The sequence below is a fragment of the Panthera leo genome, chromosome D3, assembly GCF_018350215.1.
Source record: "Panthera leo isolate Ple1 chromosome D3, P.leo_Ple1_pat1.1, whole genome shotgun sequence".
NCBI classification, from domain to species: domain Eukaryota; kingdom Metazoa; phylum Chordata; class Mammalia; order Carnivora; family Felidae; genus Panthera; species Panthera leo.
In genome coordinates, this window is record NC_056690.1 from 79,937,945 (window position 1) to 79,951,607 (window position 13,663).

A 13,663-nucleotide genomic window follows, 5' to 3' on the forward strand; every position below is an offset into this window, starting at 1 on the left:
GACAATACCATCATTTAGATATTTGGTACCAGTTCTGCATCTAGAGTGTTTCAATCACCCCATGACCAATTCACTTTGATGTGAAAGTCTATGTGAATCACTGAAACATTAGAGGCAACCGCAGTCCTCCTGTCAAAAGGACCAGGCTCTTTATGTAAGGACACATTCTACTCTTTTCTTTAAAAATGAACAATTCCCTGAGTTAAACACATATCAAAACAAAGTAGCTACTAATCCGTCTAATGTCAAAACAAGTACTTATACCTTTGCTCGAGTCCATAGCTGGGTGATAAATGGCCAACCCGCAAATGCAAGAAGTCCAGCTGTAAGCATGTAGCGGTAGAAAAAACTGAGAACCTAGTAATGCATTCCAAAGAAGAAATGAAAAATGAGGTCATTTAAAAGGAGTTACATATGTATGAAAGAGATCTGAAAATGCTGTAACGTGGTAAATTACTCACTAATATTTCAATTCCCAGGATAAAGACTAACAGGTATCCAACAAAATAACTTGGAGGAACGGTCAACAGTAATGTGACAAAGTCTTGAATAACTTGAAACCTGTTTAACAAGATCATTTATAAAAATATTATTTATACTATATATTGAGCAAAAAAATGAGGTCATATATGATAAAAAATAAAAACTGCGTAAACCTAGAAATCAGGGAATTTTCAATTCATAGGTTATTCAAAAACTAATATAATCTGTAACAGATTTCTTTCAACGGCTTCACTTAACTAAATCTCTTTTTTTGAAACCTAGAAGTATTTCAGAAAAAGTATAATTTCTGAATTAATTTGATAATGATCACAAAAATCTGTTTTTAAAACATAAACATTAATGGTAAATCTTTGATTTTAGCTTAAACGTGAGTACATGCAATTACGGATACATTATCAGAAATAAAATACGATGAACTCAAAATGGATTAAAACTGGGAAAAGATTTAAATCCACCAAAGTTAATTGTATATTGAAATCTCAACTGTCTTAATAAAATAAACATATGTTTTCCTAATCTAGGTAGCGAAAAATATTTAGTTTTTATTTTTTTAATGTTTATTTATTTTTGAGAGAGACAGAGTCCAAGTGGGGGAGGGGCAGAGAGAGAGGGAGACACAGAATCTGAAGCAGGATCCAGGCTCTGAGCTGTCAGCACAGAGCCCAATGTGGAGCCCAAACCCATGAACCATGAGATCATGACCTGAGCTGAAGTCTGACACTTAACTGACTGAGCCACCCAGGAGCCCCAAGAAGAAAAATTTTTAATGTTTATCTATTTTTGAGAGAGAGAGAGAGAGACAGAGACAGAGCACGAGTGGGGGAGGGGGAGAGAGAGAGGGAGACACAGAATCTGAAGCAGCCTCCAGGCCCTAAGCTGTCAGCACAGAGCCCAACACGGGGTTTGAACCCAGGAACTGTGAGATCATGACCTGAGCTGAAGTCAGAGGCTTAACTTACTCGGCCACCCAGGTGCTCCAGTAGAGAAAATTTTAATTGCACTTTTTCATTGAGCTAAATAACCTTTTCCAAACCCAATTTAAAATGTCACTAATTGTACACTCATTGTAATTAAATGTGAACCCATAACCATTAAACATGTATTATATACTTGAGTACTTTCTGCATTTCATCACTAGAAAAAAATTTTTTTTAGCATTTGTAGTGATTAAGTAGGTAATTATAAAAGCTCAGTATCATTTGGTTTATGATCTTTTTCTGCTTGAAAACAATGGCTACATAATATTATCAAAACTACTAAGGTGCCATGGAGAAAAGAAATGTTAACACCAGTCAAGAGGAGAATGCTTCTTTTGTTCTCAACAGCTGAACAAGCACAGAAAAATAAGAGATGACTTTGTAAAATCATTTAGAAGATTTTACAAGATTTTAGAAGAAAGGTGAATTTTTATGTTTTATTTTCTATGTATTTTCAAAAAGATAAAGATAGAACACAACATACATTCAAAATCACATTTCCTCTTAAAGTTTAAATAGATAAGTCACCTTCATAATTAGGACATTTGATAATTCAGGAGGATTCTGTAGTAGAATAGAAGTTTCTGCAGGGATAAAACTTCCCATTCTAAAAACTTTTAAACCAGAGTGAATGACATTAGAAAAAATCCGATTTAAGTATGTCTATCCAGCAATCCTATTCCTTTCAAACAGAGAAGCAACACTATGTCCTTCTGATAGTGTCTTTTTGCCTTATCCTTCTAAATGTTATATTTTAATTTTAATTTTTGGTACTTTTAGTATTTCAATGTTTTTAGTACTTAAGGATGAAAGATGTGGTCAAATCCGGAGTTTAAAAAAATTAGAATAAAAATACTTACCGTGTCATGACAAACATACTGGCCAACCCTGAATATACCCTTAATTCTGAGCTCTCATTCCCTGCTCTGCTTTCCGGGTCTGGTTTTGCTCAGGGGATGCTTGGACGCCCAAGACTTAAGTTCAAATTCTAGATTACTGGAGCAAATATAGAACAAGATGGGCAACGTGTCCCTCGCTGTCTATGAACGTGAACCAGCCCAATGTTTGAGTGGTTTTATATTTAAGTGCTTGAAACTCGCCTGGGAGCTCTGCCTCTGATGTTTTCTACAGCAGTAAGAACCCATTTTACTTCCAGCCTGTGAGGAGGCACTTCAAGGAGGACCCGTGGCACCCGTGAACAATATCCACCATTCTGTATGTTCACATTACTAGTGTGGATTTAATTACCAACTCCGTTTATCTAGGTTTACGTGATAGCTAGGAAAGGAAGGGCAAAAAAATGTGTGGAAAGAAAACATGTAAATTTCCTTGTGAAACCTGAAGATACACTGGAATCTGAGATGATACGACAAATTCAAAATATAAGTTCCTCCTCCTGGCATAGTACTGTCAATATTAATTACTCTATGTTTAGTCCAGATGTTTCTTAGAAAAGGTACACAAAGAAGGGAACGAGGTCAACACAACCTCACGGCAGTAAGGGAAAGGTAAAACAAAAAAAGACGTTTATATGCCACTTTCCTTCTGCTAGCAATGAAGTGAGAGGGCTCAGAAATTGGAGGGCATTATAACTATCTCTGATGATTTATGCTACAGAAATCTAATGCACTTTAAAAATAGATTTCACTGTCAGCGAAGTGCAAAATAAGACAGCATGGGAGTGTTACTTACTCTCTTAGAACCGCATACCATATTGGCACTGGCAACAAACAATATATGTAATAAGTCCAGGGACAGTCTTGAAGCAGCAGGAAAAATGCTACAAAAACACCAATAGCTATACAACTACATGACAGGAGGTGGCTTGGTTTCTGAAAATCAAACAGAACATTGAAACACTTCTAAATTCATGCTGATTGACAGGTTTTTAAAAGAGATTTTACAAAGTGAAGACATCTATTACATGATTAATTGAAGAACTGCATTTAAAAAAAAACCTGTCATTGGAGAAGCATTATTACAGGAAGAAAAAGCTGGCTATTCTGAAATTGTTGCTATTAGGCAATTCTCCATTTAAAAGTGACTATGTTCCTCAAGTTTGTCTGCGAGTAACTTGTTTGGAACTCTGAACATATTTCTCCTTAGTAACAATCTTATAAATGTTGATCGAGCTCCCTCACTAGCTCACAAAAGCCCATTTAATCCGCAATAAACTGTGGGACTTAATCTTCATTTGGAACAATGCTTCTATCTATTCAAACTCCAACTTGACACGCTGCCCACGTTTCTCTCTCCACTGCCCAACCACAGTGTGTTCATTCAGTCATATCTTCTCTTCCCAACCACCTGCCAAACAAGAAAGGAGTTCCCCAATGTGAGTCACGAGTGATGGCCTCCATGGGCTGTGCATGCCCGTGGGTGCTCTGGGCCGGGAGTAATGAAGCAAGCTTCAGGGATAGACGTTCCGACGATTGGAAACAAACGCACCCATGGAAAGCTGTGATGCTAAGAAGAGCCACAGAGGAAAAACACAGGAATGGAGGGGTAATATGGCATTCTCTTTTCTCTGTCCTTTGTTTTGTCTGTTTTCCCCTTGCTTTGCCAGTCAAAGCTAAATAAGGTGAGAATTAAGAATTACTCATTGTAGTAGAAGCCTTGTGGGGGAGAGAGACAAGAGGGTTTTTTTCCTCTTTATAATTCCTCCTTACTGGCACAAAATGTCACCAGAAAGGAAGTAAAAAACAAGGATAAATTAGGACAGTTGGAAAAAGGAAGGTGAGACACGGCAATGTGATTAAGAGTGTAGAACTACACAGATCAGAATTCAAATTCTGGTTCAGTCAAAGTCCAAAACTATCCTGAGACTCAGTTTCATCCCATTTATAAAATGGGAGTAATAATTCCATATCTATTGGTCAAGGTTGGTAATGCTTAAATGAGATTATGTAGAGCTTAACAAAATGCCCGGAATATTATAACAGCTTAATACATAGTGGCTGCTGCTATTACCTTCATTTTTATTCTCTCCTCCCTACTTCTCTGCACTAGTCCCAGCAGGTGCTGTAGAAATCTGAAGGTGAATGGAACTGGAAATGGAGATGTGTGACACAGCGTGGGGGACCCATAGCAAGGGGCAAATCTCAAACAGATGTGGAGATGGAGTCTCTAAAGCTGAAGGTGGCTGAGGCATGCATTCATCATTTAAGAGATGACACTGGTTTCACAGCATATTGAGAATAGGAAAATAATAACAAAAGAAGTTTAAAAGAGTGCATTATGGGGCGCCTGGGCGGCTCAGTCGCTTAAGCATCCAACTCTTGCTTTCAGCTCAGGTCATGATCTCACAGTTTCATGGGTTCAAGCCCTGCGATGGGCTCTGTGCTGGCAGTGCAGAGCCTGCTTGGGATTCTCTCTCTCTCCCTCTCTCTCTGCCCCTTCCCCACTCATGCTGTCTCTCTCTCTCTCTCTCAAAATAAATAAATAAACTTAAAAAAAACACAAAAAGAAATGAGTACCTAAAAAAACATTTTTGAGGGATTTTCTAGAGTCAGTATAATATGGTATAATAATCTAATCCTTTGATACCTAAAATACACATTATCAATGATATTCACTCATAGGAAATGAAATCATAAAGAATTCAGTTCAACTGAAGTAGAGATTGAAAGGCGTTTTTTTTTTTTTAAAGCTTATTTCTTTATTTTGAGAGAGAGAGAGATAGACAGCGTGCCAGTGCATGAGATGGAAGAAGCAGAAAGAGAGGGAGAGAATCCCAACCAGACTCCACGCTTTTAGCACGGAGCCCAACACGGGGCTCAGTCCCACCGATCGTGAGATCGTGACCCGAGCTGAAATCAAGAGTCGGACACTTAACCAACTGAGCCGCCCAGATCCCCAAAGGCTTTTAAATAGTAAGAGTGGGGGTACGTTTTCTACTTCCTCCTGAATTGACTCCCCACCTTCCCTTAGCTCCTCAAAACACAACTAATGATAACAAACCATGCACTGTGATGACTCTTCCCTCCGATAAGCACTTACTAAGCCGCACACTCTGGGCCTGCTCTGTACTAGGTGCCGGCCTCCACGGAGTTCAAACCACGTGGGTTGGTATGGACTCATGAGACTTGGTTCAAGGGGTTAATATTTGGGGATTTTATTAGGTAATACGAAAATAAAGGTCAACATGTGGCAAAATAAGGGTATTTCGTTCTAAAGCAAGTAACATCTGAACTGGCCAAAGCAAAGGAGAAGAGTATGTACAAGTTACACACAGGATACAACTATGAGGAGCTGTAGCAAATTATATTTAAATACTCACTGCCTGTAATGGTGATGAATCAGAAATGACCTGTATATCCTGAGTGACACCATCATGAAGAAGTGACATAAATTTCGGAGTCAGGCATAAATTTAATTCCAAGGCTTTCTTCCATTTGCTCGCCAATTTGACTAACCCATTTAGCTTGTCTAAAGCTGTTTCCTCATCTGGCAATGAGGATAGTGTTTGTTTCAAGCCCACGGCTCCCTCCCCAGAGGCCCTCTCTATCCCAGCCGTACCAGTGACTTGCACTCTTCCAAAAAGCCATGCTGCCTCTCTCCTCTTCTGGGGCCTGCTGCTCTCTCTGTGCGTCATCTTCCTTTTTTCTACGGAGCTATCCTATTCACCCTTTAAGACTTCACTTTGGCAACAGCCTCCCCGACGAAGCCTCCCTATACCCCACCCACAAGCGTCGCGTTCTAAAAAGTACACGGCTGGGGTCATCTTACCTCCTAACTGCTCTCCATGCCTCCCTCCAGTTAAGACTATTGACCACTGGCATTTTAGTTTTCCTTCAGAACCGTTCAGGTTGTGTCACTTCCCTAGGTTATAATCTCTCACTGAAGATGAATCAGAATGGTTTTGCAAACAGAACCAGAGGGTTCAAAAAAAATTTCACAACCTCACCTGTAATGGTCAGTCTGTAATGGTCAAAACTGACACAATGGTCAGGTTTGTGTGTCAAAACGTGGCTAGGCTATATAGTGCCCATTATCCTCAAACACGGATGTAGGTGTTGCCGTGAAAGCATCTTGTGGATGTGATTAAAGTCTACAATCAGCTGACTTTAAGGGAGATTATCCAAGGTAACCGGGGCGGGCCTGATTCAATCAGTTGAAAAGCTTGAAGAGCACAACGGCAGGCTTCCCTATAGAACGGAAGCATAGCTACCGAGCGTGGCTTCGGGTCTTGCCTGCAGGCTCCTGTCTGCCCCTCTTCACGGCCTGACCTGTGGCTTTAGAACTTTCCTAACTAGCTCCCACAATCACAAGCCATTTCCTTACACTAACCCTACTAATACATAGATCCCACTGGTTCTGTTTCTCTGGTTTAACTCGAAGTGATACACCAACTCCTCACAAAATCCAATGTAAAATCTATAGTCTAGCATTTGAGGTCTTTGATTACTTCAACCTAACCTACACTGTCGGTATGATCTCCTCTTCGTCCCTTGAACAAACCTTCCACCTTCTCCCCAAGTTGAACTTTTTATTCCAAAAGCAGCATGGTGTAGAAAGAGCATGAATTTAAGTATCGGCAAATATTAGTTCTGTCATTTTGTCATAGTGTGTCTTTGAAGAAACCGTGTAGCTCTCTGAGCCTAAATTCCCCTCTTCATATCACGAGACTCCTAACTGCCAGATTTAAGGTTGTGTTAAGCTTAATTGAATAACGCATGCAAAGCACCCAACATAGTCCTGGGATAGTGAGTCTCAATAAATATTACTTATTACACCAGCATAATAAACATTTTCCCAACTCTGCCTCTGTTTAGATCATTCAGTTTGCTTTATTCTCATCCTCTCCCTGTAGTAGTTAATTTTCTATCAAGACTTACTTTTTCCTGTTGTCATTGTCCTCGCTAAAGTGAGCTCTCCTCTATTTAATATATATCACATTCAAACACTTAATATATATTAAAGTTGTCAAATGTCAAAGCTGTCTTTTGCAATGTAGTGTAGTATAGCAACCTACGTCTGATAAGGTGGTTATGTGTGTACATCTCTTACCTACTTTACTCTAATTCTAAGCTCCTGGAGGGCAGAATCTGGATTTTCTATTTCTCTGTATAGCCTATGCAGTAGTTAGCATTATATCGTACATCCAATTAAACATTCACTGCATTATCAGGTTAATGGATAAAGGAGAATTATCAGCTATGAAATTGTGTTGACTCATCAAGCTAAAGACTTCATATCTTTTCTCAACAACCAAAAGAGCAAGATAGACATGAAAAGATAATGTTTGGCACAAGTCTGTTCTGGATTCAAATCTCAATTCCTCCACAGCCTAGCTCAGAGTGGCCTTTTGCAAAATACTTAAACAGCTTTGGTTTCCTCTTTTGTAAAAAGAAATTATAATGCTTTCAGCACTGTTATGAGTTTAAAATGACAAAATAAACTCCAAGTACCCAGCAGAATGCCACTACTAAAACATGGTTGGTTCTGTCTCTCTTGCTATCGTGTCAAAAATTATCCCCATTCTAGCCAATTTTACGCACATTCAAATAATGAAAATTACTTGGGGGGAATTATTTAAGATGCATTAAAGCACTATAAAAAGTTGGAATAAACACTACTGTTCTTCCTTCCATTACAGAAAAATAAAATATAAAATTAGAAAAAGTTACCACTGGGAATGTCTGCAAACTATTATTATTAAATATACCATCCTGATTATATTGCCTTTTAGAGGATTTGGACATGGTAATAATTATTAGAGAGAATAAAGAAAATGCAAGTGGCATATTCTCCCCAAAAAATGATAATTAGCAATATATATGAAAAGAGTAAAGTATTTTAATGTAGTAAAACCATATATGTACAGTTATTACTTACTCAGTTATATGAAGTATTATTAAAATTTTTTGAGGGTTTTTTTTTTTTTTGCATTGAAAGTACAGTAAACTAGAGACTGATTCTTAAAATAAAGATAAATAGAAAGTTCTGAAAATTTGCATTAGAAATTTCAGGAAGTTGTAAGAAGGTAAGAATAGTTCCAGAAAAGCACATACATTATTTAAAAAGGGACATTTTGAGTAAATGATTTTTGTCACTTTCTAGCTACCAAACTTTTAATATCAGATAAAGCTAAATATACTGCTTTGAAGTAGTTTTCTGACCACCTGTACTAGAAAGATATGGGATGCTTACAACAAGCTAAGTAATTATTACAAGGAACAGATAATCAACAGCTAATGCCATAGGAAAATTTAAATTATGCAGCTATCTTTATAGCCCTCTTAAGTTATGGGGCCATTATTATTAATATACCTTTTTCCCAACCAAAGAAATAAAGATAACTGAAAAAAAGAGACCCAATATGACAAAAGCAAATGAAAGTAAGAGTTAGCTTAGTACACCTTGCACATTGTATGAACTCATTACAGTTGATTTGATTCAATTTCTTTCTCCAGCCTTAGTGATTTAACACCATTATCCGAGCTTCATTATATGTTCTGAACATACCTTAACTTCTTTATTAACACCTCTAGTAAGGTTAAAATGAGACTTGATGATCAACAAAAAAGCGTAAGATGTCCATCCCAAAAAACCAAGAACAACATTGATGGCCAAGAAGAATCTGTCATAAGTGTGATAATAGGACAATCCTTTCAATGCAAGATGAATCAGCTCCTTGCAAAGGGAGACCTATGGAGAAAGGAAGACATAACTTGCCACATGGGAAGAATAAGAAGTTTTAAAGGAAGGAAATATATTAAAATTAGAGTGCGTAACTGTAGATGATGGATCAAGAACAGATTTTAATTATTCGAGGAGCTTCTTGCAAAGTATAAGAACAATTCCCGGTAGAATGAATTTTGAATCTTGATAAGAAAGGGCATTTAAGATGTAAATTATGATATGTATAGTGATTTAACATGATTCATTCTGTGGAAATACCTACAGAGGACCATGAAGGAAAGTAACGAAGGCTCTCGAATATTGGTCCCATGTAGCAAAGACACTTACATTTCTATCATTTTTCATTTTCTCATGTCAGATTACCCAAGTCAGTTATAAAGCATCATTAAAACAGGAAAACAATAGCTCACTGTTTTAAAACCATAAACAAACATTAGAAATGCATGGTATTACTTAGGCAATTTGAAAAACTGAAAACAGAATTCTTTCCTTCTTTGAAATTATGACCATTTAAGAAAAAGAAAATTAATGAAAAACATAGCAGGGTTCTTGAGAAGCTTCAAAGCGGCAGTATAAACATTAGGCTCCTGATAGTGTGTAGATAAGTCCAAACGTACAAATATGCCATGTTCTAAAATGTTATGCATTTAAGTATGGTTATAGAAATTTGGAATATACTTTCTCATTATAGAAAATGGCAACTGTTCACTTCCAACGCTAACCTTAAAAAGTCTACCCTGACAATATCTGAAATAACAGAAGTATGCCCGTGGCTAAAGCAGCTACTGAGAAAATTGAATCCTTACTTAAGTGTTCAGGAAAGCTCCTTGGCCTGCCCACTTTGCTCTCCATTGCATATCTCGCCCCTCCCCATACTCCAAACGGTGACCAGCTATTTCTATACACCAGGCCCACATACTTACTGCTTCATCATACTTTCTCTGTTTTATGTAAGATCTTGCTTTTCTTACAATGTTTAGCTGTTTAGATTCAGGAAGCAACCTACAAAAGAAAAGGTTAGATTTAAAATGTCTCCTCGTTTCAATGACAAGTTTTCTTTCTTGTTTTTCTTTCTTAGTTGAAAATGAAAGGATGGTAAAAGCTGAGAAAATAAAAACTGAAATAAAAAAAAAAAGGAAGAAACCTAAAGCTAAGTTGTATTATTGCTAGTCATCTGAACCCTCCCAAGAAATAACTTCTAAATTTGGTTTTCTTGACTCAAAGATTCAACTCCAAACTATACTTATGAAGTCATATGATCCATCATTTTGAAGAAATGAAGTACTCTGGCTAATAAAGAAATTCTGACTAAAACAACGCAATTAATGGAGCAGTAAACCAGGGGCGTGAGCTTCAGTACCCAGAACTTCGGGTGTTCATCATACACAGACACAACAGACAAGGCCAATCCACTATGGATGGCTCTTTGTACCCCTGAGCTAGACAGGGACTTAGAATTGTCGTGATCAAAAACTGCAGGCAATCAAAACCAACAAAGTTAATGAACAATTTGAACCTCTTTACCATTCTTATACTACACAATATACTTGTGGTTCCCTTATCTTTTATTTCTCTTTCTGTCATTTTCCTGTCATTTTACCACAGTAGAAGCCTTATATACACAAGAGAAATACTCCTAATACTGCATAACAAGGAAATACATCTAACGGCATTAAGTTTATGGAATGTAAAAACTGAAGAAATATAACCAGAACTCAATAACCTGATTGAAATAAGTATATTTAAACACAAAATTGAATGTATACTGCTTAATTAAAACTTATAAAGTGAATACCTCCAAACTTAAAAAGTATAAAAAAGTTTTTTAAGGCTTTATTAGGGTTAGATCATTTGAAATTGATATTTTTGTATGTAAAAAGCTACTAAATTAAATATTGACGATTTCAATGATTCAACATAATATAATCACTTATCTTTCTTCTACTTGATTCCAGAAATCTCTAAAGAGATAAGATGGGAGAGCTGCAGGAAGTAAATCTTTTATGTAATGATATTAATTGGGTGGGGGTCATAGGCTTCTTTCTGAATCTGATACTCTCTAGAAAATGCATATATTATTACATACAATTTCCGAAAATTCACGAACCCCAGAAACTCATCTCTCTGAGTCCTATAAGCACACCTGATTAAGAACTGCGCAACTCCAAGGATCCCCAGATCTTTCAACTCAGAGGAACCCAATCACTATTTCAGACTGCAAGAAAAGTCTCCACCTCAGGACTCACTGGGATTTGGAGGAAAAAGATACCAGGAAGTGGGAACACATGAAAGAAACACAAGTTACTTCAAAATGTTGTCATGGGCCCATTCTTTGTCCTTCAGATACCACACATTTTGGAATATTTTCCTAGAAGTCTTAGGACTGGAATCACTGGGCCGAAGAGCACCAGAATTCTTTGAAGGCTGTATCCGAGTCGAATTTTCCAAATTTCTATAAAATTCTTCTAATTGGTCTCTCTTCCTTGCTTTGATCCCCTCGGCTTCCTAAGACAGGAATTCCAGCTTCTAACTTAACTTGAAATTGATATGGGCATCTTATTGTCTACTTTATCAATTCTAAACTTCCTGGACTATTGATGACCGTCTCTTTCCATTCTACTTAATTTCCCATCACCCCAAATGTACATCCTCAGCTATACAATGGTTACGCACTTCATTCGTCACCTATTCACATCTGAGTTTTTGTTCATAAAGATCCTTCCCTCTCTGCTTTCCAAAATCAAATCTTTATCACCCTTTATGGCCCTCTCCCAATCCCGCCTCACACCATTGGCATTTTAGTGTGGTCTACTATCAATTTATTTCTCATCAATTAAATTTTAATTTCCATATAGACCATTAATTATTTCTATTAAAAACCATAATACTATAATAATACTTAGCAAAGTACTAAGCACATAAAATGAATCAATAAATCTTAATTGATTAAAATGCTATCAAAATATTACAAATCTAAAAACAGGGGAAAGGGGCACATGGGTGGCTCAGTTGGTTGAGCATCTGACTTCAGCTCAGGTCATGATCTCATTGTTTGTGAGTTCGAGCCCCACAGCAGGCTTTGCCCTGATAACGCAGAGCCTGCTTCAGATTCTCTATCTCCCTTTTTCTGTGCCCCTCCCCTGCTAATGCTCCCTCCCTCTCTCTCAAAAATAAACATTAAAAAAAATTTTTTTTAAGGGGAAAAAATAACAGAATACTATACATTGCCATTTTAAAAGCACCTAATTATTTGCTAAACTAACTTAAAAGATGAAAAGCAGGCTTGTCTGGAGCTAAATTTCTTAGGCTAATTTAATACATATTCTCAACAAACTCTTAAGAATGAAGGAAGAAATATTTTTAAAGAAAAGTATTTATGTTATATTATGTTACATTTCATTACATTATATATGAAATTTTATATATGGAGCACTTAGGTAAAAAAAAAAAACAGCATCAGGCTAATTTATGCTTTTCCTAAAATTAATATTAATAAGCCTTGGGATATAACAAAGGTGTTTTTTTCAATATTTATTTATTTTGGGGGAGAGCACAAGCAGGGGAGGAGCAGAGAGAGGGGACAGAGGACCTGAAGCAGGCTGTGTACTGACAGGCTGACAGCAGTGAGCCCACTGTGGGGCTCAAACTCATGTACAGTGAGATCATGACCTGAGCCAAAGTTGGACACTCCACTGACTGAGCCACCCAGGTGCCCTGGGACACACCAAAGGTTTATGGTATGTCTGGAGTTCATCAAAATGTTCCATACAAATCTCACTGTAGCATTAGGACATTAAAGACTCTTACGAACTTGTCCCCAATCAAAATTTTTTAGCTTTCTGTAAGTTGAGAAAGGTACAAAATCATTCTTAGTGTCACCTATTATTTTTAATTTTTTTAATGTTTATTTTCGAGAGAGAGAGAGAGAGAGAGAGAGAGAGAGAGAGTACAAGCAGGGGAGAGGCAGAGAGAGAGGGAGACACAGAATCCAAAGCAGGCTCCAGGTTCTGAGCTGTCTGCACAGAGCCTGATGTGAGGCTTGAACTCACGAACTGTGAGATCATGACCTGAGCTGAAGTTGGATGCTCAACTGACTAAGCCACCCAGGTGCCCCAAATAATTAAAAAATTTCTAAAAATAAAAAAATAGGGATTCAATTACATGACACCATTTTATTATTATTTTTTTAAGTTTACTTATTTATTTTGAGGGTGGGAGGGGCAGAGAGAGAGAATTCCAAGCAGGCTCCATGCTGTCAGGGGGACTCAGTCTTACAAACCGAGATTATGACCTGAGCCAAGATCAAGATTTGGGTGCTCAACTGACTAAGCCACTCAGGCTCCCCCTACACCATTTTATTTATTTATTAAAAAAAAAAAATTTTTTTAACATTTATTTATTTTTGAAAGAGAGAGAAAGAGAGCACGAGCAGGGTAGGGTAGAAACAGAGGGAGACACAGAATACGAAGCAGGCTCCAGGCTCTGAGTTGTCAGTCAGCACAGGGCCGGATGCAGGGCTCTAACCCATGAACTGTGAG

The 13,663-nt window shown here is 37.4% G+C and overlaps 1 protein-coding gene across 6 annotated transcripts in view; it reads right to left on the reverse strand.

Moving 5' to 3' along the window:
- PIGN (phosphatidylinositol glycan anchor biosynthesis class N) overlaps positions 1 to 13,663 on the reverse strand; it is a 103,662-nt gene that overhangs the window by 42,268 nt on the left and 47,731 nt on the right. For 5 of the 6 annotated variants that reach the window (XM_042910360.1, XM_042910364.1, XM_042910363.1 and 2 more), the window contains 5 exons: positions 10,049 to 10,127; positions 8,949 to 9,131; positions 3,174 to 3,313; positions 462 to 561; positions 265 to 357 (listed from right to left, as the gene is read on the reverse strand). In XM_042910360.1, coding sequence (XP_042766294.1) covers positions 265 to 357; positions 462 to 561; positions 3,174 to 3,313; positions 8,949 to 9,131; positions 10,049 to 10,127 — 595 coding nt within the window. The remainder of the gene's footprint in view (positions 1 to 264; positions 358 to 461; positions 562 to 3,173; positions 3,314 to 8,948; positions 9,132 to 10,048; positions 10,128 to 13,663) is intronic. The other variant, XM_042910365.1, reaches the window with a different exon arrangement.